Genomic DNA, 22,458 nt, shown 5'->3' on the forward strand with positions numbered 1-22,458 from the left:
GTTATGTGTGATTAATTAAAAAATCTTTTGCCACAAAATAAACTTGTCGAAGAAAAGTAAAGAACTCCATTAAACAAAAAAATAAGCAAAAATAAAATCAAATAATCTACCAAGCTCGAAACTACCACAAATCAGCATCGATAAATAGATGAAACCCAAAATGAACACAAATTACAATAAATAACCGAGTCAAACTCAAAACGAGCAGAAATTAACATTAAGTTGGGCGCAAAACCCTTATGCCTTCCCAAGTCGAGAACAAAATTTGCACTTCACTTACAAAATTTGCACTTCACTTTAGAAAATTTGCCCTTTACCGTTCAGTCATAGGCAGCGCTAGCGCGCTGCCTATGACTGAACGGGCTCATTGCAATACAAATGTGCTTCTTAATATTTTAATTTCCTCAAGTTTAATAGCAACGTTTAGGGGTTTCAATTCACACAAATATAGGGATGGGGAATGTGTACTTTTCTAAATACAGGGGGGTAATTCTATTGTTTTTTATTCGATTTTTTTTCTATGAAAATACCCCTAAAAAGAATTTTCAAAATATAGAAGAGGGAGGGTAACTGTCTCTTCCCCCCAATCGACGCTTGGTGATATCTCTCGTTATGTCAAGACTTTAACCGGAGACTGAGCCCATTGCAACACCAGTAAAGTTTATTTTGACTAGTGGAGTACAGAAGTTCCTTCTTTTTGCTGTAAGAGAAGAGGGGGTATAACAAACTGCCAAGAGTAAACTTAGCGTTAATCACCCCAAAATGCATTATATTTCAACACGTTTTACCATCCAAAGTGTTAGGGTATTATGTTTGTCTAAAGAAGGTATTTTTTTTTGTTCGAGTTCCATAGTGATATTCCGCCTTGACTCCAACTTGAGGATTGTACCCATAGAGGATTTGAACAAGTGAGATAGAGGAGTCTCTCTGTCACTGTCCATTACGGCATAAACTCCTGTTTTTGCTAACATGAAAACCTTAGGTCCTCTTTGATGTAATCTTCCGGGAATACAAATTTATTTATCCTTCTTTTATTTATCCTTTATTATTTAAAATAAACTACTGAAAATTACTTATTTATCTTTTTTCGAGAATAGCACCCGACTTGCGAACCATACTTGGGGAAAAGGAGCAACATTACCTGATCTACTCAACTACTCTTTTTTCTGGTTATTTCTGTTCGTTTTAAGCTGAACTTGATTATTCATCTTAACTTCTGTTCGTTTTGGGATTTACTTATTTATCTACTAGAAATATATATTATTTTTTTTGTTTGATATGATTCTTGATATTAAGTAATTTAAAAAAAAAACTTTTCAACAAATAGGTTTGTCAAAGAAAAGTAACAAGCCATATTAACATTAAGACCAGCAAAAATAAAGTCCTGTAAGAATTCAAACTCAAAAGGACTAGAAATTACTGTTAAAGAATGAATGAAACCCAAAATGAACAAAAATGAAAATAAATGGTTACATCAAACATAAATATAACAGTTGCTGATAAAGATGAATAAATAAATCTTAAAAAGAGTAAAAACTAAATTGAATAGTTAAGTCAAGTTTAAAACGAGTGAAAATTACTACAAACAGAAGTTAGGCTACTGCCCCTGTCCCCTCCCCCTAATTGTAAAAACTCTAAGGCCTATTGTGTCATTTGTGTTGTGTTGAAAACTATATGTGTTTTGAACAGTGTGCTTTTGTTTTTAAAACATCAACGACGAAAAAAAACGAACACATTAATAATCAAGATAATTGGAAACAACAAATGAAAATAAACTGAGTATTAACATATGCAGATATTAGTTCCTGGAAATCTTAGTGATTCAAGGTTCTATTCCGGTGTATTTTTTTAATCTATGTTATAAATATAAAGAAAATATTTATAATATATTTTTTTTTTCAGCAAAGTGAAAACGGCACAAAAGACTTTAAAACTTTTACGATTAGAGCCGGGGGAAGGGGGCTGTAGCCAAAATCTTGTTTGTAGTAATTATTGTTCGTTTTAGGTTTGACGAGACTATGCAATTTAATTAGAACTTACAATTTAAAGCGGCGTGTTGCAGTTAAACAAACGTTGAAAATTTTTCCGAGAACATAGATTTATTTTTGATGGTCAAAACAAAGTGTCTCTTAACCTTATTATTATTCTTAGATTGCTAAAGGAGATGAGAGACCAGCCAGATAAGCTGAGCATCAACTGCACAGACCCACTTGGAAGAAGCTCATTGGTCATTGCCATAGAGAATGAAAATTTTGAATTGATGGAAGTTCTTTTAGAATTTGGAATTCAAGTTCAGGTAAAAAACGAAAGATGTTCAGTAAACCAAAATTACACCTAGAGTCAGAAATATCGCTATGTTTTCGAGTTTTAACAAAGAAGATATCACAAATTCTACATCATATAAAAATAATACTAGTAATCTCAGCTTGGCTGTTTATAAAAAGAGAAGAGAAAGGAATTAGAGCCTCCTCCATTGGATGTTTAAAATTACTTATTCGTAAATTTAGGTGCTTGTTTAGCTTTAAGTGAAAAACTAAACATAGTTTGGGGGAGGTAAAGGGTTGCAAGCACCGCCCCTCTCATTTGTACTAAAAAGCTTTCGACACTAAACGTTTGTAAACATTAAAATTAGTTTCATAGTTTTAAAACTACTCTTTTATAAGTCACATTCTTTTATAAGCACTCCCTTTAAATTTAGTAAATATAAAAAAAAAAAAAAAAAAAAAAATGAATAACAATTTTAATTAAATCAACATTTTTATTTTTCAGAAAAGTACAATGACACTCGACCCGTTTTGTGATGTTCGGGGCGATGGCAACGCCAAACTTATTTATGGTAAAAATTTCTTAACACAAGATATTTGATCAAATATCAAAGATTTTAATTTTTCAAAAAATCAAACCTTTCAATTTAATTAATATTATTAGTTTTCATTCAAGTTCAAATGACAATCGAACCTTTTCATTAGCTTTAGGAGGGGGGGGATCACACTTATTTGTGATAGAAACATTATTGCTATTGTTGTCCGTTTTGGGTGTCATCTTTCTCTTGGTTAATTTTAATTGTTATAAGTTTTTAATTTATTCTCTATTTTCCATAGGGAAGCTTTTTTGGGAATTTAATCATACCTAAATGCCCTTTGTTAGTTTCGCTGTAATTGATTTACTAAGGGATTCCACAGAAGTGCAAAAAGATGCTTTTTATGATAAGAGCTTCTTGATGGTGATTAAAGAAAAAAATATGTTAAAAAAACATATTTTGTATCGAGAATATTTGTTAAGAAGGACAAATTTAATCTATATAGAGCTCAAATTTAGCTTTAATTCGTATTTAAATTTAATTTGTATTTAAATTTAATCTGTTTTCCCAAATATAATTTCTGATAGATTTTTCACTGCTCAGAGCAATGTCAGTTTTAGACTCCCCTCCCCCTTATTCTATAGGAATCTTCCTGATTGTTTTTACAAAGATCTTTCTGAATTTCCGTTCCCTTCCTCGGGTTTAGCAGATCCCCAAAACTATTGACCAAAAATGTATTTTTGTGTGTTTTCAAATTGTGTAAAACGAAGCATAACCACAGTACATCGGAAACAAATAAAATTAAATCAATTTGCACTTTTATGTAACCATTCTCCCCTAAAGATGAGCATGCTTTATTTTCATCTGTTTATACTGTATCCTGGTAAAAGAAACAAAAAGGTCACTCCCCCTGTTGCCTGTGTTATTTGCTTTTTAGAAAATCAACCAAGTTTTCTCGTGGTCGTTGGTCAGTAGCTTTAAATTTAACAGATTATATATATTGAGAATATATATTGAGAATTGATTAATTATTAATTCATTTTTATGCGTAGGCTATATTTTTTTTTCTCAAATATATTTATATTTTTTTCAAAACTCCATTTCCTAAAGCTTCGGTTGCTATTAGCGTGAGTCACTCTTCACGTACAGTTCGTTATTTTGAACTGTTTGATATGGCTCTTTACTTTTCTTTGAAGAGTTTATTGTTTGGAAAATGTTTTCACAAATTAGTCACCACAGTTTGATTCTTCTCATGTAAATATTGTTCTTGAAAATCTTTTCTTCTATTTACTATTAGCACGTGCTACTCCTTGCTTATTGGGAGCCATTTGGTTCTATTAAATCGAACACTATAGCAACAATTTCAAAACTACGTCATTGTGTCACATTATCATTTTATAGTCACTATCTAACCATTTGCATAAAAATACATTTTTCTAGCCTAAAATGAATAGGAAACGAACTGAAGGTAAACCAATTGAATATTTATGAAACCCTTACCCACGATGAAGAGGATGCTTTATGAATTTTTCTTAAAAATCGCTAATCGTGACAAAAGAATAAATCCCTGGATAATCCGGTTTAATGCCATGACTGTAAAGATTAGTGGTCTAATTTTTTTTTCTAGTCTGCTAAGTTGCTTTACCTACTTTCCTAATTTCAAGTGAATCTTGACGTTTTACTGCAGAGAGCAGACAGCAATCAATTTGATCTGTTTCCTTAGCCCAGATTACGTTGCCCCTAGAAGTATTTCCGTTTGAATGCACCCTCTCCCGATCTTCTAGGACTATTATTTCGATATAATCACCCCCTAGTGAAAATTAAAAACAAATTAACGTGCATCTATTATATTTCTTCGGGCAAAAAAATGCAAAATTCCATAATTTTTTTTATATAGGAGCTTGAAACTTCTAGCCTACAGTAGAGTTCTCTGAAATGCTGAATCTGATGGTGTGATTGTCATCAATATTCCTTGACTTTTAGGGGGTTTTTCCACCTTTTAGGAAAATCAGGCAAATTTTCTCACGCCCGTAGCTTTTGATGGGTAACACTAAACTCGATGAATATTATATATTTGGAATCAGCAAAATAAGCTGATTCTTCTGGTATCTATTCATATCAAAATTCTATTTTTAGAGTTTCCGTTACTATTGAGTGGAGTCGCTCCTTACTCACAGTTTGTTACCACAGACTGTTTGATTCGATTTTCTTGCTGTGAGAAAACTTTCTAATATTATCAAGAAAAAATACTGAAGAAAACGGCAAGGTCCAACTTCTTTAGGAACACGATACCTATTAAAATTTATGGAACAGATGGTATGCCATATCTCTAACGCAGTTTTCGATACTGAAAATAAAATGGCAACCTTGACCGTAATCACAACCAAAAATGTCTTGTAAAAGCAGATGGCAAAATTCTCAGGGAAAATTCTCCGTTCTTTTTAAGCTCTCAAATTTTCTGTTTACTATTCTATGAAAACGTTTTGGCTATTTGGCCAGGAAGCTGTCTTACATATTAAGTCCTTTAGATCTAATCAATCTTCAATTTAAAATTGCTGCCTATCTGCTTGCTAAATTGAAAAGAGCTTTCCAATTGAAAGCAGAAACATTGCTGGGAGAAACTAAAGCTTGGTGGAGCAAAATTAAATAATCTTTTCTGATATAGACTGTAAAACTCCACTTTAGCTCACATGCTCTGGGCTCAAGGTCAAGAACAAGCGAAAATTATACTTCTGGCGCTAGACAAGATTTATATGCAGCTTTCCGAAATATGATGTAATTTTTTATTCATCCAGCCAGAGGTCTATGCTTTCCTTAAAAACTTCGTTTTTTTAGTCCTTACAATTTTCTCCCAAGAAATTGAAACTGATGGTATAAAAAGAAAAAAGAAACGAAACATGGTCAAAGTGTTGTTTCCGCAACACAAAAACTAAAAAATCGAACAAAATCACTATATGACACAATATAGTATTTAGTACCTATCTATCATGTGTGTGAAATTTTGTGTAATTATGTCAGTTAGTTTTAAGGTATTATGCGTTTTATTATGTTTATTTTTGTTTTATAATTTTTATGCTTTTTCATTGTTATTGTTATGTACCATGTATTTTTATGTGTGTTTTTATCATGTGCTATTATTTTGTGTCATTTTATTTTTATATTTTTGCCATGGACCAAAGTGGCTTTTATTGAAATATCTATCTATATATTTATAAAATATTCCAGCACAATAATCAAATATTTTGTCTTTATTTTCAATTTCCGATTCTTATGCCTAAATTGCTTTTTGAAGATGTATCGTTATAATAGTACAAATTCATGGCAAAAAAGCACTAAGATATTCTTGTATTATTCTATACATTTGAAGTCCCCAGTCCTAGGATCATTTATTATGTCGAACATGTATTTTCCAGGATTCTTTACTTCACGCCATATCAGAAGAATATGTTGAAGGAGTGGAGCTTCTTTTAGAATGGGAGGAAGCGAACCATACAGAGGGAACTCCCTACGTAAGTTTTAGTAGATTATATTATATTTAATTTACCTAAAGTTCAGTTAAGATGTTGTAAATAATGCCTAGTTATGGAAAATAAATCTCGAAGAATATTGTGCTGCTAATTTTTTTTTTTTTTTTAATAAAAAAAAAGAAAAAAAATCAACGAAAAAAAATGACTGGCGAACAAACAAAACAAAAGAGAAGTAGAAAAGATCGGCCAAATCTAAAACCTTAAAACAATTACTCAGTATTGTCATAAATAATAAAAAAAAGTCAATTAAAAACCAAATGGAAAATAATTAAAAGGTGAGCAGCAGAATGATGATGTACTGCCATAAAACTAAAAGTTTTTTTGACCCTTTCTATTCTTGAGCAAATTCAAAAATAGAAAGCTAAATTATCTATAACTATAGAAAAAAATAAAAGTAATTTAATGTCAAAGTACATTTGTGCTTCGGAAAAGTATTAAAGCTGTTAAACGCTTTAAAACTGTCTTTTTAATTCGGTGCTGTTTCAACATTTCATTTTCAAATAATCATCGCTTAGTTTAGTGAAATAAAAACATTCAAGGAAAGAGGAGGTGAAGTCTATAAGCTGAAAATACAAGGAATGTTTTAAAAATCTGTTTTTGACTAGCTGAAATGTTAAAGGAACTATGGAGAATTTGCTCTTAACTAAGGTGTTTACTTTCATCATATCAGTAGTATTTAAAAGGAAAAGGAGATGATGAATATAAGTTAAAAATTACATGAATATTTTAAACTTGTATAAAAAAAAAACTTAGTAAAATCTGTTGTTGATAATTTCAAATTTTTAAGAGAGTTCGAGGGACTTTTCTCCCAACTATATTTTTGATATGGTAAACAAATTCTGAAATATCAGTTTCAAACCGTATTTCAGATTAAATATTATCAAATATGCATAATAAAATATATATAATTGTAACTCACTTGAAGAATATTTTTGTGTCGTCAGTTTTTCATTTAAAAAATAATATACACCATAGGACAGTGGAGTGCTACCCATCGATACTGCAGCGTTACCCAACAGAGCTAGAAGAATTCTAAACAGAAATTATAGTAATTTGTTAAAACTTAAATTCGAATGGAAGATTTAATTTTTCTGTCTCCGTATAATTTTTTGAATTAGAAGGCTTTTAATCAATTTTTTTTAGATAAAATAGTTAGTATTAGGCTCATGGGCGTAGGAAGGGGGCAGGGGGGACAGCTGCCCCCCCCCCCTAGACCTTCAAATTTACATTAGATATGGCTGAAAAAACAGATGGTTTGGAAAAAGCAGTTGATAAAATTACATCACACTATCGACTGCCCCCCCCCTAAGACAATATGCTGCCTAATGCTGCCTACACCCATGATTAGGCTATTACGCAGAAATTAAAAATTATGCAAATTAAGCGTATTAAACCCATTTGGCAAACAAGGTCATTCTATATTCTGGGAAGTGAAAAAGTAGAGGCAAAATTAAAGCGAATGAGAAACAAATGAATATATCAATATCTTTATCTAGGTTCTGATAATATGTGATATTTTGTTCGGTCGCAATAGATGGTGTTTTTTTTTTTCAGAGACCAATTTCAGTTCCAAAACTCTCTGAACTGAGCCTTTGCCTGTATAGAAGAATACTTGCTATCACTCATCCATAATGGTCACTCTTTTTTTATCTTTCAGAGCTGGGAAGCAGTTGACAAAGACACAGCAACATTTACGCCAGATATCACCCCTTTGGTGCTTGCAGCACATAAGGATAACTACGAAATCCTGAAAATTTTACTAGACAGAGGAGCATCACTTCCCATGCCTCACGATGTCAGGTATGACTACTAACTATTTTCGCATTTGGAAGGTCTCATTCCTTTTAGGATTTGCAAAAAAAACGCAACGTTCAGAGCATTGCAGCACATTTAGAAATATTCTGCAGTAGATTTAATTAAGGTTCCAAATCTTTAGATGATGAGATATTTTGCTGCAGATTCCAGGTCTATGATTGAAGATGAGTCTCTTGCAGACACAACTTAGCAACTAAATTTCGTTACTGTTACAATTTTAATTATTTTTTAAATAATAGTTGCCACAACTAAAATTTCATTGGAAGGAGGGAGGACAAGCTATAGTTAGCCCAGAAGTTTGTTCGTTTCATAGGAAATGTCACTATAAATATCTCCTGATGCACGTGTTGTGGTTAGATATTTTTTAATATGTCATCTAAACGCATTTACCTTTAATTCCAAGAAGATATAAAAATATGATTCTGTCAATCCTGGTGGCATTTATGTAGTTCAAATCTATGAATCATTTGCAAGACCGACGGTTAGTGTTTTGATGTTGTGGATATTCAGCATATTTTGAATTTCTTGCAACAGATTAGTACCAAGAACTGGCAAACATGTTTTTAGAAGGCAAATATCAGTGTTGTGGTTTAATACTCTTTAATATTAATTTTGATATTTGTTTTTATTCTAAAATACTTGTCAGTTAAACTAAGTTCAAAATCACCGGATTTTTATCTTTAAGTTAGGGAAGATGTAAAAATTGAATTCTGTGAGCCATGAAGGCGTGCATATGGTTCCATTTTATGAACTGCTTCCATGAATAACGGATAGTGTTTTGATGTTCCGGATATTCTGCATAGTTTGACTTTCTTGCAACAAAATAGTCTCATGAACTGACAAATATACAAATTAGAGCCTAGAAAAGGGAATCAGAGTGGTGCTGAGGCTCCTCATTTGCTCCCTAAGTCAAACAACCTAAGTCAATTATGTATTTTGCTGTTATGCCCCTTTATCCGACCAAATCGAGTCTATTCTCATTATTAGGGGTTTGGAGGAGGGCCCCCTCAATATATCTTATGAAGTCAACCTTGAAACTCTCTTCGCAAACATAAGATAAGATAAGATTTATTGCTGAAAAATGGCTATCACAAGCCCAAAAGGGCCGAATTCGCACTTTAGCGTCAAATACAGCGAAAAAAGAACAACAAAAACAAACAATCAAACAACAACAGAAAATTATAAAACAGTCAATGTCAAATACATAAAAACGTTAAAAACAAAAACAAAGTACAAAGTAAACTAATAAAATTAGAAGGCTAATGTCGTCAGCAAAAATATAACAATGTCAAACGTCAGCAAACAAAAAAAAAAACATAAGTTAGTTGGTGACTAACAAAGATAAATATAAAACCCCCAAATTTGCAAAATGGGCATTAAATTAATAACTATGAGGTAAAGAGCGAGTGAGGGGGGGGGGCAGCGGAGATTCAGTGGTTGAAAATGTCAACTATGTAAGGGATAAAAGTTCTTCAATATCTTTCCGTGCAAACTCTTATTGGGGCGAGAAGGAGGGTTTTTGCTGACACAGAACGCGGGAGGCGGGGTCGAAGGGGTGAATATTGACCAGGAGAAAAGGAGAGTTGTTCGAGGCTTATGAAGGGCATTGTTAGCGCAACGCAAGGTAATTTTTGCTCTCCTTTCCTTAAGGATGACAAGATTAGCTCTCCTAAAAAGGGAAATATAAGGTACTTTACCCTCATTGAAGATAATTCTTAGGCACCTTTTTTGTCCTGTCTCTATTCAGTCCAACAATTCAATGGAAATGCGAGGATGCCAAACAGGAAAGGCGTACTCAAGAGATGGGCGTACAAATGACAGGAAAATCCTCAATCAGTGCGATTTAGAGCATTTAAATTTTTTGAGGAGTTTAAGGAGGGAAAATGAGGCATTTGCATGTTTTAAGATGTCATTAATATGACAATACCATTTTAAGTCGCTTGAGATGGTAACGCCCAGTAATTTCGTAGTGGTAACGGACATTTCAGGGGGGATTGGGCAGGAGAAAGAAGGAGGAGTTTTAAGTAAATTAATAGTAAGAACAGTTGACTTTCAAGGGTTGACTTTCATATCATCAGTAAGAGCTTCGGCTGATATCGATTCCTAGATGTACATTGGGTTGCTTTTGGAATTTTTGGAACATGTCTCTAAGAAAGTTAGATCATCAACGAATTTCCATCTATCCGGGAAATAAACACCAAGGTTGTTTATTATTGTAAGAAATAAAATTGGACCTAAGAGGGTTCCTTGGGGCACACCATTATAAATTGGTAGGGGGTCAGAATATACATTCAGGTATTTCACGACTTGCGTTCTTTTAGAGGGGAAGGACGCAATTATTCTAATTAAATAAGGGTCAACTTGAAAGTCATTAGATAGCTTTTCTAATAGTATATTGTGGTTGATTAAATCAAAAGCTTTTTGCAAGTCAACAGTGATAACATTGAGCCAGTTATTGGGTTTTTCGAGTGTTTTGTATATTTTGTTAATAAGGTGAATAAGATAGTGGGTTGTTGGAGTAGAGCAGAGGTTTCTAAATTGTCATTGGTCAGTGTTTGGTAGTGTCTTTATTTTAACTACTCAGCTAAAAAGCTTTCATATAACTTCGAAAAAACCAAAGTATGAGCAATGGGATGGACACGTTCAAAATCTTGATTTTTACCTTTCTTTTTTACGGGAGTAATAAAACCTAATTTCCAACAATTTGAAAACTCACCAGTAGATGTAATTTCATTAAAAAGTAAGGACAGATGCTCTGAGAGGTTGTCGGCAAAGGCTTCAATTAGTACAATCGGAATATCTAATGGACATCTACTACACTTTTTAATGTTATTAATTTTTGACTCGAGATCCAAGGGTAAAATAAGGGAAAAATTGAGAGAGCGCAAATTATAAGGAGTATCAAATGAACGGGAAGGGAATCTTTGGATTATGAAAGAAAGAAACCTGCTCTGACCATTGGTACTAACTGAAGGGTCTTGTTGGAAATAGAAATCTATATTATTTTTTGTTTCCTCACAAATTTTCTTTTTTCTATTATACCATTATTTTGGCTCTGTAGAAAATAAATTCTGCACTTGGCATTTGTAATATGAAGAAGCAGATTTACATATTTCTTTTTTTATATGTTTACGCAGTGAGTTCGCTTCGGATGTTTTACCACTCTTTAGTAGATTAAATTTAATTCTAATTAGTTTTTTCAATTGGTTAGTAATGTATGGTTTGTCATTAGAACATGTTTTTACTTTTTTCACAGGGAAAGAATTTATGTATTTTGTTTTAATCAGATTTTGGAATTCAGAGACTTTAAAATTTGCCAGTTTTCATTGATGGCCAGTTTTCATTGCTAATCCAAGATCCAAAACCGTTAAGGCCAGCATTAGAAATTGGGTGATAAGAGAACTCAGTAACAGAAAAAGTATGACTAAAAATGATGAAAGGCTTTATTAATAAATAAAAATGGTAACTTCCTCCTAACAGGGGAAAGGGAACAGGAGGGGCATAGAAAGCCTGCATATTGGTGCAAATCAAATCAAGGGTTGAATTTCCTTTTGTTGTTTGTATTTTTACTATTTGTTTTAAGTTCAGGGAACTACAAACGGGATTTAACTTTAGATCATTAGCATCACTTACTAAGAAAATACCGGCGTTTGGGAATTCGCATTGGACAAAGTCGGCACTGATATGCAGTTGTTGTTAGAATCGCTGTCTTTGTGCAGCGTTTTGATTTGGGGAATAATAGAAGCGGCAAAACACAATCAAATTAAAGGGGCGTGGTAAAACTTTGGGTCTTACACTTACCCAAATGATTTCATCGTAATCTGAAAGGTTGGGAGTATGAATTAATTTAGGAAAGAGATAATTATTTACAAATAATAGTAGTCCACCTCCCTTTTTATCTGGGGGGTGATCATGGGGACAAATTTTTATGAATTGAGAGTAGCTATTCATGTTCAATAAATCAGGGTTCTGTGCTTGGACTTCAGTTATAGCAACTTCATCAATTTTGTGTATCTGACAAAGGCTCTGTAGATTGATCAATTTGTGAAAACTCAGGCTTTCGACGTTCGTAACAAGCAGCTTTGGGAAGGTAAAACGGTTACTAAAGAGGACAATTTTTTGTTTGTTAATTGTGGGAGGCAGTGGGGGGTGGGAGGAACGTGGATCTGGGAGGGGAGAGGCATCTTATTCGGGATGAGGGCTGGGAGTTATTTGGGGTTGAAGTTTATGAGAAGGATGCTGTGGGTAAGGGTGTGGTTTTGAGGCATTATTAAAAGGCGGGACTGGACCAGGCTTGAGAGAAAAGGAGGACAGCAAACAAATTATGGGAATATTATTAAGTTGGGATGGAACTACGGTGGAATTCGTCTTACCATTTAAAGTTTTAGAAACTCTGCATGGATGTGTTACCTGTGGATCGTTCTGCCTGCTTACTCTTAAACCAGAGTCATACTGGTAGGGCAGCCAGGGGGGGTAAAGTGCAAGGGAAGGGAGAAAGGTTTCCTGGTGATCTGGGAATAAGTCAAATTGGGAGTTTTTATATGGGGGTTGGGGGGGCAAGATGATGCTGAGGGAGGGAAGTACGGTGGGGGGTTTCTGAGAGGGGAGGGTTGGGTTTGTTTTGGCAAATAACGGGTGGAGTCCAGAACTGGTCGGTAACTTCTTGGACGCACGGAGAAGAACGGAGTCGAAAGGAAGTGGATTTTTGGGAGGAAAGTGAGTGAGGGGGGTTTGGGGAAAAAAAAACCCTCACTCATTTTCATACCCGAGTACATATACCCGAGTACATACCCGAGTATTGAGATTAACCAATAGAAGGCTTAGAAAAGATAACTAATTTTAATTGAACCAAGTCAACATCTGAACTCTAATGCGGATTTAAACAAAACTTCTGACGAGCTATAGAAAATCCATCTAAAAAACATCTGTACACACAAAAGGTCTACTCGCCTCCTCCATGAGCCAGCGTAAGTGGCGACCAATCAAAGAGAAAAAATCAAAAATTGAATTTGACAGTCTCCATAAGCTAAATCAATGTGGAAGGGTTCAGCCAAGTAATATGATCACTCATACAGAATACTAATGCTAATCAAACATATTTTTATATGTGGATATATATTTATAATAACGTATATATTATAATAATATATTATATATTATAATATATATATATATATATATATATATATATATATATATATATATATATATATATATATATATATATATATATATATATATATATATATATATATATATATATATATATATATATATATATATATATATATATATATATATATATATATATATAATATATATATATATATATATATATATATATATATATATATATATATATATATATATATATATATATATATATATATATATATATATATATATATATATATATATATATATATATATATATATAAATATATAAAAAAAATATATATATATATATATATATATATATATATATATATATATATTATTAGTAACCGAAACTCTAGAAAAAGAGATTTACCAATAGATTCCAATAGTTACATACAAAGAATTAGATTTTAATGCTGATCTCAAATATATAAGTTTCATCAAATTTAATCCTACCAATCAAAAGTTACGCGCCTGAGAAAATTTGGTTGATTTTCGAAAAAAGGTGGAAAGACCCACTAATAGTTATAGAATCTTAATGAAAATCACACCATCATATTCAGCGTATCAGAGAACCCTACTGTAGAGGTTTCAAGCTCCTATCTACAAAAATGTGGAATTTTGAATATTTTGCCAGAAGAAAGATAAGGCATGCGTGTTTATTTGTTTTTTTGTTGTTTTTTTCCAAGGGGTGATCGTATCGACACAGTGGTCCTAGAATATCGCGAGAGGGCTCATTTGAACGGAAATTAAAATTTCTAGTGCTATTTTTAAGTGACCAAAAAAATGGAGGGCAACTAGGCCCCCTCCCATGCTCATTTTTTTCCCGAAGTCACCCGATCAAAATTTTGAGATTGCAATTTTGTTCAGCATGGTCTAAAATATGATAACTATGTCTTTTAGGATGACTTAGTCCCCCGAAGTCCCCGGGGGGAAGGCCGAAAGTTATGAACTTAACCAAATGTTAACATATAGTATTGGTTATTGGGAAGTATACAGAAATTTTTAGGGGGGATTTTTTCTGGTAGTGGGGGGGGGGATCGGGGGCTATGTTGGAGGATCTTTCCATGAAGGAAACTTTCATGGGGGAAGGAACATTGCTATGAAGGGGGCGTCGGATTTCCCAGCATTATTTAAAAAAAAGATCAGAAATTAAATATAAAAAAAACAAGTTTTTCAACTGAAAGTAAGCAGCAACATCGAAACTTAAGCCAAAGATTTTTTAGTACTTTCATAAGAGCTATTTATTCTAAATAACGACCTTTGTGATTAAGGGGTCATTTTTAAAGAATTGGAAGAAATTTTGAAGTTTAGCTTAAAAAGCGAGGTATTGACTAGGGGGCGAACCCCATAATATAAGTATTAAAAATATATAAACATAGAAGTTCGTTAAGTAAGTTAATTCGTAAGTTACGTATATTTATTACTAATAAAAACATTCGTAATTAAAATTAAACAAGTTTCGAGAAAGCCATTTAACCAAATAAAAGTAAAATTAATATGCAAATTTTGTTTTAACAATTCATGTATGGTGAGCCAAAATCAAAATCTGCATTAATTCAAAAACGCTCTAAAATTAAATTTAAAAAAAACAAGCTTTTTGAACTGAAGGTAAGGAACGACGTTAAAACTTAAAACTGACTTAATGACTTAAGGCTCCTGCCACGTTGGGGGGGGGGCGTAGAGAGCGTCGCAACTCGCTCCTCCAGGCTGACCGGTCTACTGCTATTAGTGGGGCCTCTTCGACAGCGATATTAGCTATCTCAAGTAATTTGTTGAGGCTACGTGGATTCAGTCGGATATGCTTGACGTCATAGAGCAGAGACGCAAGGCGAGGTTACTCGGTGACATGCCAACCTATAGAAGCCTTAATGGGGTCTACAACAAACTGATACAGCGAGACAAGAAACTGTATGTGGAAAGGAAGGCACATGAGATAGAGGGTGCAGCCAAGAAAGGTGATATTGGCGGTGTCTATAACCATTTCTTCAATCAATCTGGAGGCGGAGCCGCCCAGGTACCACGTGTTGTCTGATGATAAGGCCAGCCATTCAATGACAAAGCTTGCCAGCTCTGTCAATGTTAAGACAACTTCTCGGTTCTCCTGAACACTAAACGCATAGTGCAGATTGGCCAGGAGATCATTAGCCTACCCACTAGCACCCAGGAACTGCTGACAAGTGACACAGAAACTCCTTTCACATAATCAGAAATCTACACAGCAGTAAAACGTTTGAAGAAAAACAAAGTGGCAGGCGTATGTGGAATATCTGCTGAGCTCCTGAAGTATGCCGGACCGGCGATGCTACTTTGGCTCCATATGCTGTTTTCTGTGGTTTTGCGCTTAGAATGGATCCCGAAGGACTGATGAGCAGGTATAATCCTGCCCTTATGGAATAGAAAGGGGAGGAAGAGCATCGGTTCGAACTGCAGAGGCATAACGCTACTTTCAGTACCTGGAAAGCTCTTTGGTATGACCCTGTTGAATAGATGCACGAGTATCATCAGAAGAAAGAGGAGAGTCCAGCAGGCGGGGTTTATGCCCGGGAGATCCAGTGTCGAACAAATCTTTAACATGCGCCAGTTAATTGAGAAGACGAAGGAATTCAGGAGGAATGCATATGTAGCCTTTGTGAACTTCAAGGCTGCGTTTGACTCGGTGGATCGCAACTCGCTCTGGCTGATACTTCAATCAACTGGTCTATCAGACAAATACTGCAAGTTGTTTGAAAAGCTTTACGAAGAGACCGTGGGTTGCGTCCAAGTCAACGGCAAATGGAGCACGACATTTGGCATCAAAACCGGTGTACGACAAGGGTGTGCCGCCGCCCCGGAACTGTTCAATTGCATGATAGACCATGTCATGACACGAACAACAAATCGCCTGCCCTTTGGTCTGCAGTTTGAAGATCGCGTTCTGATGGACGCTGACTTCGCAGATGATCTTGGTCTCGTTGCTGAGTCGATCGACCAGTTGACTGACGCTCTGGAAGTCCTGGAGGAAGAGGCAGCAAAAGTGGGGCTGAAAATAAACTGGCTTAAGGCAAAGATAATGGGAATGAAGCCCTCAAGCCCAGTCTCACCCCCGGAGACCGGACTTGTTTGCGGAGCTCCTGTTAAAGTCATACACATCCTCATTTATCTTGGCTCTGTGCTGTCTAATGACGGCTCTATAGAGGAAGGGGTGTGTAGTCGAGTTTCAAAAGCCTCGTCTATCGTCGGAAGGCTCAACAATCTCTGTAGAATGCCGCATATGTCTGTGCGCACGAAGATGCGAATTTATAATGCATACGTAGGCTTGGTCCTCCTCTATGCAGCGGAAACCTAGCCTCTCAAATCAACAATCCTCAGCATGTTAGACGTCTGCCAGACGAAACAGCTCCGTCGGATTCAGGGACTTCGATGGGACGATTTTTTGGCAAATCGCGTTGCTGCTCGCACTCACTCCTGGCAATCCGCTAACCAAAACACTACTGAAATATTCCAACTATTGCATTTCAACGAAAGAAATTCAAAATGAACTTTGAAAAATCAAGAAAATTTAACTTTTACAATGTAAACCACAACCAAACACTACTTAAATAGTAAAAATATATAAATTAAAAAAATTAAATTAAAAATGATATTTTATAAATCAAGAAAATTTAACTGTTACAATGTAAACCACAACCAAAAACCACTTAAATATTCCAACTATTTAATTTCAAAAAAGTAAATTCAAAATGAACTTTGAAAATCATGAATATGTAACAGTGACATGGTAAACTACATCCGAACGAGACTGACATATTGCAACTATTGCTCCTCAACGAAAGAAATTAAAAAAGAGCGTTGAAAAATCAAAGAAATGTAACTGTGACAAGGTAAACCATGACCAAACACTACTGAAATATTCCAACTCTTGCATTTCAACGAAAGAAATTCAAAATGAACTTTGAAAAATCAATAAAATTTAACTGTGACAATGTAAACCATAATCAAACACTAATGAAATAGTCCAACTCTTGCATTTAAATGATAGAAATTCAAAAATGAGCTTTTAAAAATCATGAAAATTTAACTGTGGCAAGGTAAACCACGACCAAACACTTCTGAAATAGTCCAACTCTTGCATTTCAATGAAAGAAATTCAGAATGAACTTTGAAAAATCAAGAAAATATAACTGTGACAAGGTAAACCACAACCGAACTCTACTGAAATATTCCAACTCTTGCATTTCAACGAAATAAATTCAGAATGAACTTTGAAAAATCAAGAAAATGTAACTGTGACAAGGTAAACCACAACCAAACACTACTGGGATGGGCTTTGGGGTCCGGAGATGGCATTTGGGGATCTGGTTGGGCATTTGGGGCGCCGGGGGACCGGTGGAGGGCCTTTGGGGCACCGGTGGGCCTTTGGGAGCCCGGGGGACCTTTGAGGACCATGGGAGGGCATTTGGGGCAGTTGGGGGCCGGTGGAGGGCCTTTGGTCCTTTGGGAGCTCGATGGGCCTTTGGGGGGCCCGGGGATGGCCTTTGGGGGTCTGGGTGGGCCTTTGGGGGCGCCGGTGGCCCTTTGGGAGCTTGGGGGGGCCTTTGAGGGTCCGGGGGACAGTTGGGGGCCTGGGGGGCATTTGGGGGCGCCGGTGGCCCTTTGGGAGCTTGGGGGGCCTTTGAGGACCGGGGGCTTCCTTCGGGGTTGGGGTAGGAGGATTGGAACCCTTTGGGGTTGGGTTAGAGGACCTCACATCACTGTTCAAATGAAACTTGTGTATTATAACGACCACACTCAAAACCTCTTCCAAAATCTCTTCAAAATCTTCTTTTAAAATGTCTCTATCTGTTTCGCCGAAATAGTTCCATAACCTGTCTAAAACGGTTTCGCCCAAATAATCACTAAACGTAAATTCAGCGTGTTCCTTTGTTATTGGCATCTCTGTGCTAACACATTTCAAATTAATATGAAACCTTCTCGCGCGCTAAAACAATTCATCGCTAAGATGTTTCTTGCCTAATTGTTTCCATGGCCTTTGGTTATTAATATCCTTTGGAGTTCGACCAAAGGAGTTGTTCCCGAGGCAAAGACATTAATGACTTGGATCTATTCCTGGAGAAATGTTTCTAGGCGGAAATTTTTAAAGTCTGACAGATGATGTCATTGATTGATTGATCTGTCAAGAAAGGGAAAATTAATTTGTTATTTCTAAGGGGAATTATTGATTCACGATAGGTGAATTGAGGTCGACAGCACAGGTGTTCCAAGGTCGATGTTGTTGATGTTGTAAGTGCACGCTCTCAGCGAATGTCAAGGTCGATGTTGTTGTTGTGAAATTTAGGTCATTGAGCGATTACGCAATCAAGTTCTCGGAAATCCACTTTCCCTTCGATTACCCAATCAAGTTCTCGGAAATTCACTTCCCCTTCGATTACGCAATCAATTTCTCGGAAATTCACTTCCCCCTCGAGTCCTAGATCAATAACATTGTTCCCATTAACCACGTGTTCTCCCAAATGACTCTGTTCAAAACAATAACAACAACATTGACATTCGCTGAGGGCGTGCCAAAAACACACCTTGGAAAAAGAGGTCATTGACCGATTACGCAATCATTCCCCCTAGGGAGGCTATGCCCATATATGGTGTACTGACAGTATTCTATGCCCATATATGGTGTGGGTACCGGAGTAGCACCCCCCATTCTACTTACGTATATTAGGGGGTTCGCCCCCTAGTCAATACCTTGCTCTTTAAGCGAAAGTTCGAATTTTGTTCCAATTCTTTAAAACTGACCGCTTAATCACAAAGGCCGTTAATTAGAATAAATAGCTCTTATGAAAGTACTAAAAAATCTCTGGCTTAAAGAGTGAGGTATTAACTAGGGGGTGAACCCAATCATATATGTAATATTTTCTGTTCGATTAAAGTTTTGATGTTCCTGCTGTTGCAGTTGAAAAACTTGTTTTTTTACATTTAATTTCTGATCTTCTTTAAAATAATGCTGGGAAGTCTGGCGTCCCCTTCATAGCAATGTCCCTTCCCCATTAGAACTTCCTTCATGAAAAGATCTTCCTCCATAGCCCCTGACCCCCCCCCCACGAACGTGAAAAATCTCCCCTGAAAACGTTTGTACTGTATACTTCACAATAACCAATGCGACATGTTAATATTGGGTAAAGTCCATAACTTTCAGCTCTCCTCCCGGGACCTTTGGGGGATGAAGTCATCCTAAAAGACATACTAATAATATTTTCGAACATGCTGAACAAAATGGCTATCTCAAAATTTTGATCAGGTGACTTTGGGAAATAATGAGCGTGGGAGGGGGCCTAGTTGCCCTCCATTTTTTGGTCACTTAAAAAGAGCACTAGAACTTTTAATTTCCATTCCAATGAGCCCTCCCACGATATTCTAGGACCGCTGGGTCGATGCGGTCACCCCTGGGAAAAAAAACCCAAATACACACACATCCGTGACCTTTCTTCTGGCAAAAAATGGAAAATTCCACATTTATGTAGATAGGTTCTTAAAACCTATAAAATAAGGTTTTTTGATATGCTGAATAGGATGCTATGAGTTTCATTAAGGCTATATTATATTTAGGGGGTCTTTCCCCCTTTTTTTGAAAATAAGCCAAATTTTCTCAGGCGCGTAACTTTTGATGGGAATTAAGCTTGATGAAACTTATATATTTGAAATCAGCATTAAAATCTGATTCTTTTGATGTATCTATTTGTATCAAAATACCGTTTTCTAGAGTTTTGGTTACCATTGAGCCGGGTCCCAATAACCAATACTATATGTTAACATTGGGTAAAGTTCATAACTTTCAGCCCTCCCCCTGGGGGCTTCGAGGGATTAAGTCATCCCAAAAGACATATTTATAATATTTTCGACCATGCTGAACAAAATGAATATCTCAAAATTTTGATCGGGTGACTTTGGTAAAAAAAATGAGCGTGGGAGGGGGCCTAGTTTCCTTCCATTTTTTTGGTCACTTAGAAAGAGCACTAGAACTTTTAATTTCCGTTCCAATGAGCCTTCCCACGATATTCTAGGACCACTGGATCGATACGATCCCCCCTGGGGAAAAGAAAAACAAAAAACAAAAAAAAACAAATACACACGCATCCGTGATCTTTCTTCTGGCAAAAAAATGGAAAATTCCACATTTTTGTAGATAGGAGCTTGAAAACTCTACAGTAGGGTTCTCTGATACGCTGAATATGATGGTGTGATTTTCATTAAGGTTCTATAACTTTTAGAGGGTCTTTTCCCCTTTTTTCGAAAATCAGCCAAATTTTCTTAGGCGCGTAACTTTTGATAGTTAAAATTAAACTCGATGAAACTTATATATTCGAAATCAGCATTAAAATCTGATTCTTTTGATGTATCTATTGGTATCAAAATTCCGTTTTTTAGAGTTTCGGTTACCATTGAGCCGGGTCGCTCCTTACTTACAGTTCGTTCCCACGAACTGTTTGATATCGACCGTAACTTAAACTTCGCAATAGAATATCGGTAACTTGAAGTCTCGTTTCTATTCCCTTAATCCACATTCAGAGGTGTGAATATACAAGGGCGTTCGAAAAAGTTTCTGGCCCAACAAAGATGCAAGAAATTTTATCTTTAAAATTATCTTTACTTTTTTGCAAAATTTCTTATTGAGTATTCAAATTTATCCCAGTGAAGCTCCCATCTCTTTAACCCGACCGAACAGTATTCGGCGTCATTCTTAGCTGAATAAGTGTTTACGAAGATAATGATCTTCACATAATTGTGTGAGATATTGTCTTGGTAAAACATAATTTTTTTCCCCTTCAAATTTGGCCATTTTCCAAGTAATGATGCATAGTATGTTTCTGCAAGGTTTTTTCATGTTACGAGATAATCGGTTAATATAAATCAATGGCTGCCTTAACAAAAGAAAACAATCGCCATCACTTTCCCAGCCGAAAAAGTAGTATTTGCTTTTCTTGCAGCCACTTACCCCTTTGCAGTCCCCTGTTTTGACTATGTTTTTATGATTTAATTGACCTAAAATGAGCCACACAGCGTTGAAAATGTTCATTTTAACACATTTTCAGTCTAAGAGGAGCAAATGCGGCACCCAGCGTGCAGATAGCTTCTCCCCTCTCTCACTTTAATTCGACAATCATCTAACACCATTTGGTGAACTTAAACGACGTTATTGTTAATGGTTGCAGTTTTCAGACGTCCCAAACGTACATCGTATACCAGGCTGGTACAGCCACGTTTGAATTCAGGTGCCAAAACACTAACAGTGGCAAATAAGGGCATAGAACCCACGTACACAGCATCCAACTCACGTTTGATCGGCCCAGGCATATTTCGCTTCAAAAACAAATATTTGATGACAGCCCAATATTCGATTCTGTCTATTTCCATAAAAAATCTCACATCAACTTACTCAAACGATCATCACACAAAAGCTACGCGTCCAGAACGGCTGACAATTTTGATTAGTACCTGTCAAAAATTGTTCAACCCCGTTGCCCAGCGTTTAGTGACAATTTCTCCCATCTTCACTTTATGGCTGGAAACCTTTCTGACAACCTTTGTATTTGCAAAAAAAGCCATGTGAAGTCACGAAAAAGAGTCAGTGAAACCGGCTCTATATATATGTCTAAGAAATTAAATGTGTGTGCGTTTATTTGTGCAAAAGGAAGTGCAGCAGTTCTATAATCACCATATACAATTTCTGCCATCTATATCAATGATATAGATCCATATATCAATTTCTGCCATCGAAAGTTCTGCCATCTTCTGTTACTAGCCATTTCTGTCCGTGATTTATGCTGAGATAATGATTTTTACGAATGGTAATCGACAGCGAAGAAACACAACCAAAGCAAGGGATTAGATACTACTGCCAATTTGTCTATATTTTATTTGTTTGCGATACACTCAAGGGTGCATCATGTATGGTTCAACTAAAACGATTTTTAACTTAAAACAAACAGAAATGATTCCGTGTCTTAGGAGGGCTGCCCCTCTTCAATCACCCGCTCCGTACGCTAAAGCTCTTTAGTAGTTTAAAAAAAGCTTCTTACTCAAATTAAACGGCCCCGAATTGCTCTTAAATATTTGGGATAGAAAGTGAAACTTTAGCGTTAAGAGCAAAGGACGATATACGGAATAATGCGTGTTCTTTTTTAT

The 22,458-nt window shown here is 35.6% G+C and overlaps 1 protein-coding gene across 1 annotated transcript in view; it reads left to right on the forward strand.

Moving 5' to 3' along the window:
• Positions 1-9,989, forward strand: part of LOC148955379 (transient receptor potential protein-like) — a 21,985-nt gene extending 11,996 nt beyond the window's left edge. Inside the window, exons 2-5 of the mRNA XM_089107242.1 lie at positions 2,152-2,296; positions 6,214-6,309; positions 7,985-8,127; positions 9,890-9,989. Of these exons, the coding sequence (XP_088963368.1) occupies positions 2,152-2,296; positions 6,214-6,309; positions 7,985-8,127; positions 9,890-9,989 (484 nt within the window). The remainder of the gene's footprint in view (positions 1-2,151; positions 2,297-6,213; positions 6,310-7,984; positions 8,128-9,889) is intronic.
• Positions 9,990-22,458: the final 12,469 nt, after the last annotated feature.

The sequence above is a fragment of the Artemia sp. Qi Xiang Cuo genome, chromosome 2 (genome assembly GCF_049724085.1).
Source record: "Artemia sp. Qi Xiang Cuo chromosome 2, ASM4972408v1, whole genome shotgun sequence".
NCBI classification, from domain to species: domain Eukaryota; kingdom Metazoa; phylum Arthropoda; class Branchiopoda; order Anostraca; family Artemiidae; genus Artemia; species Artemia sp. Qi Xiang Cuo.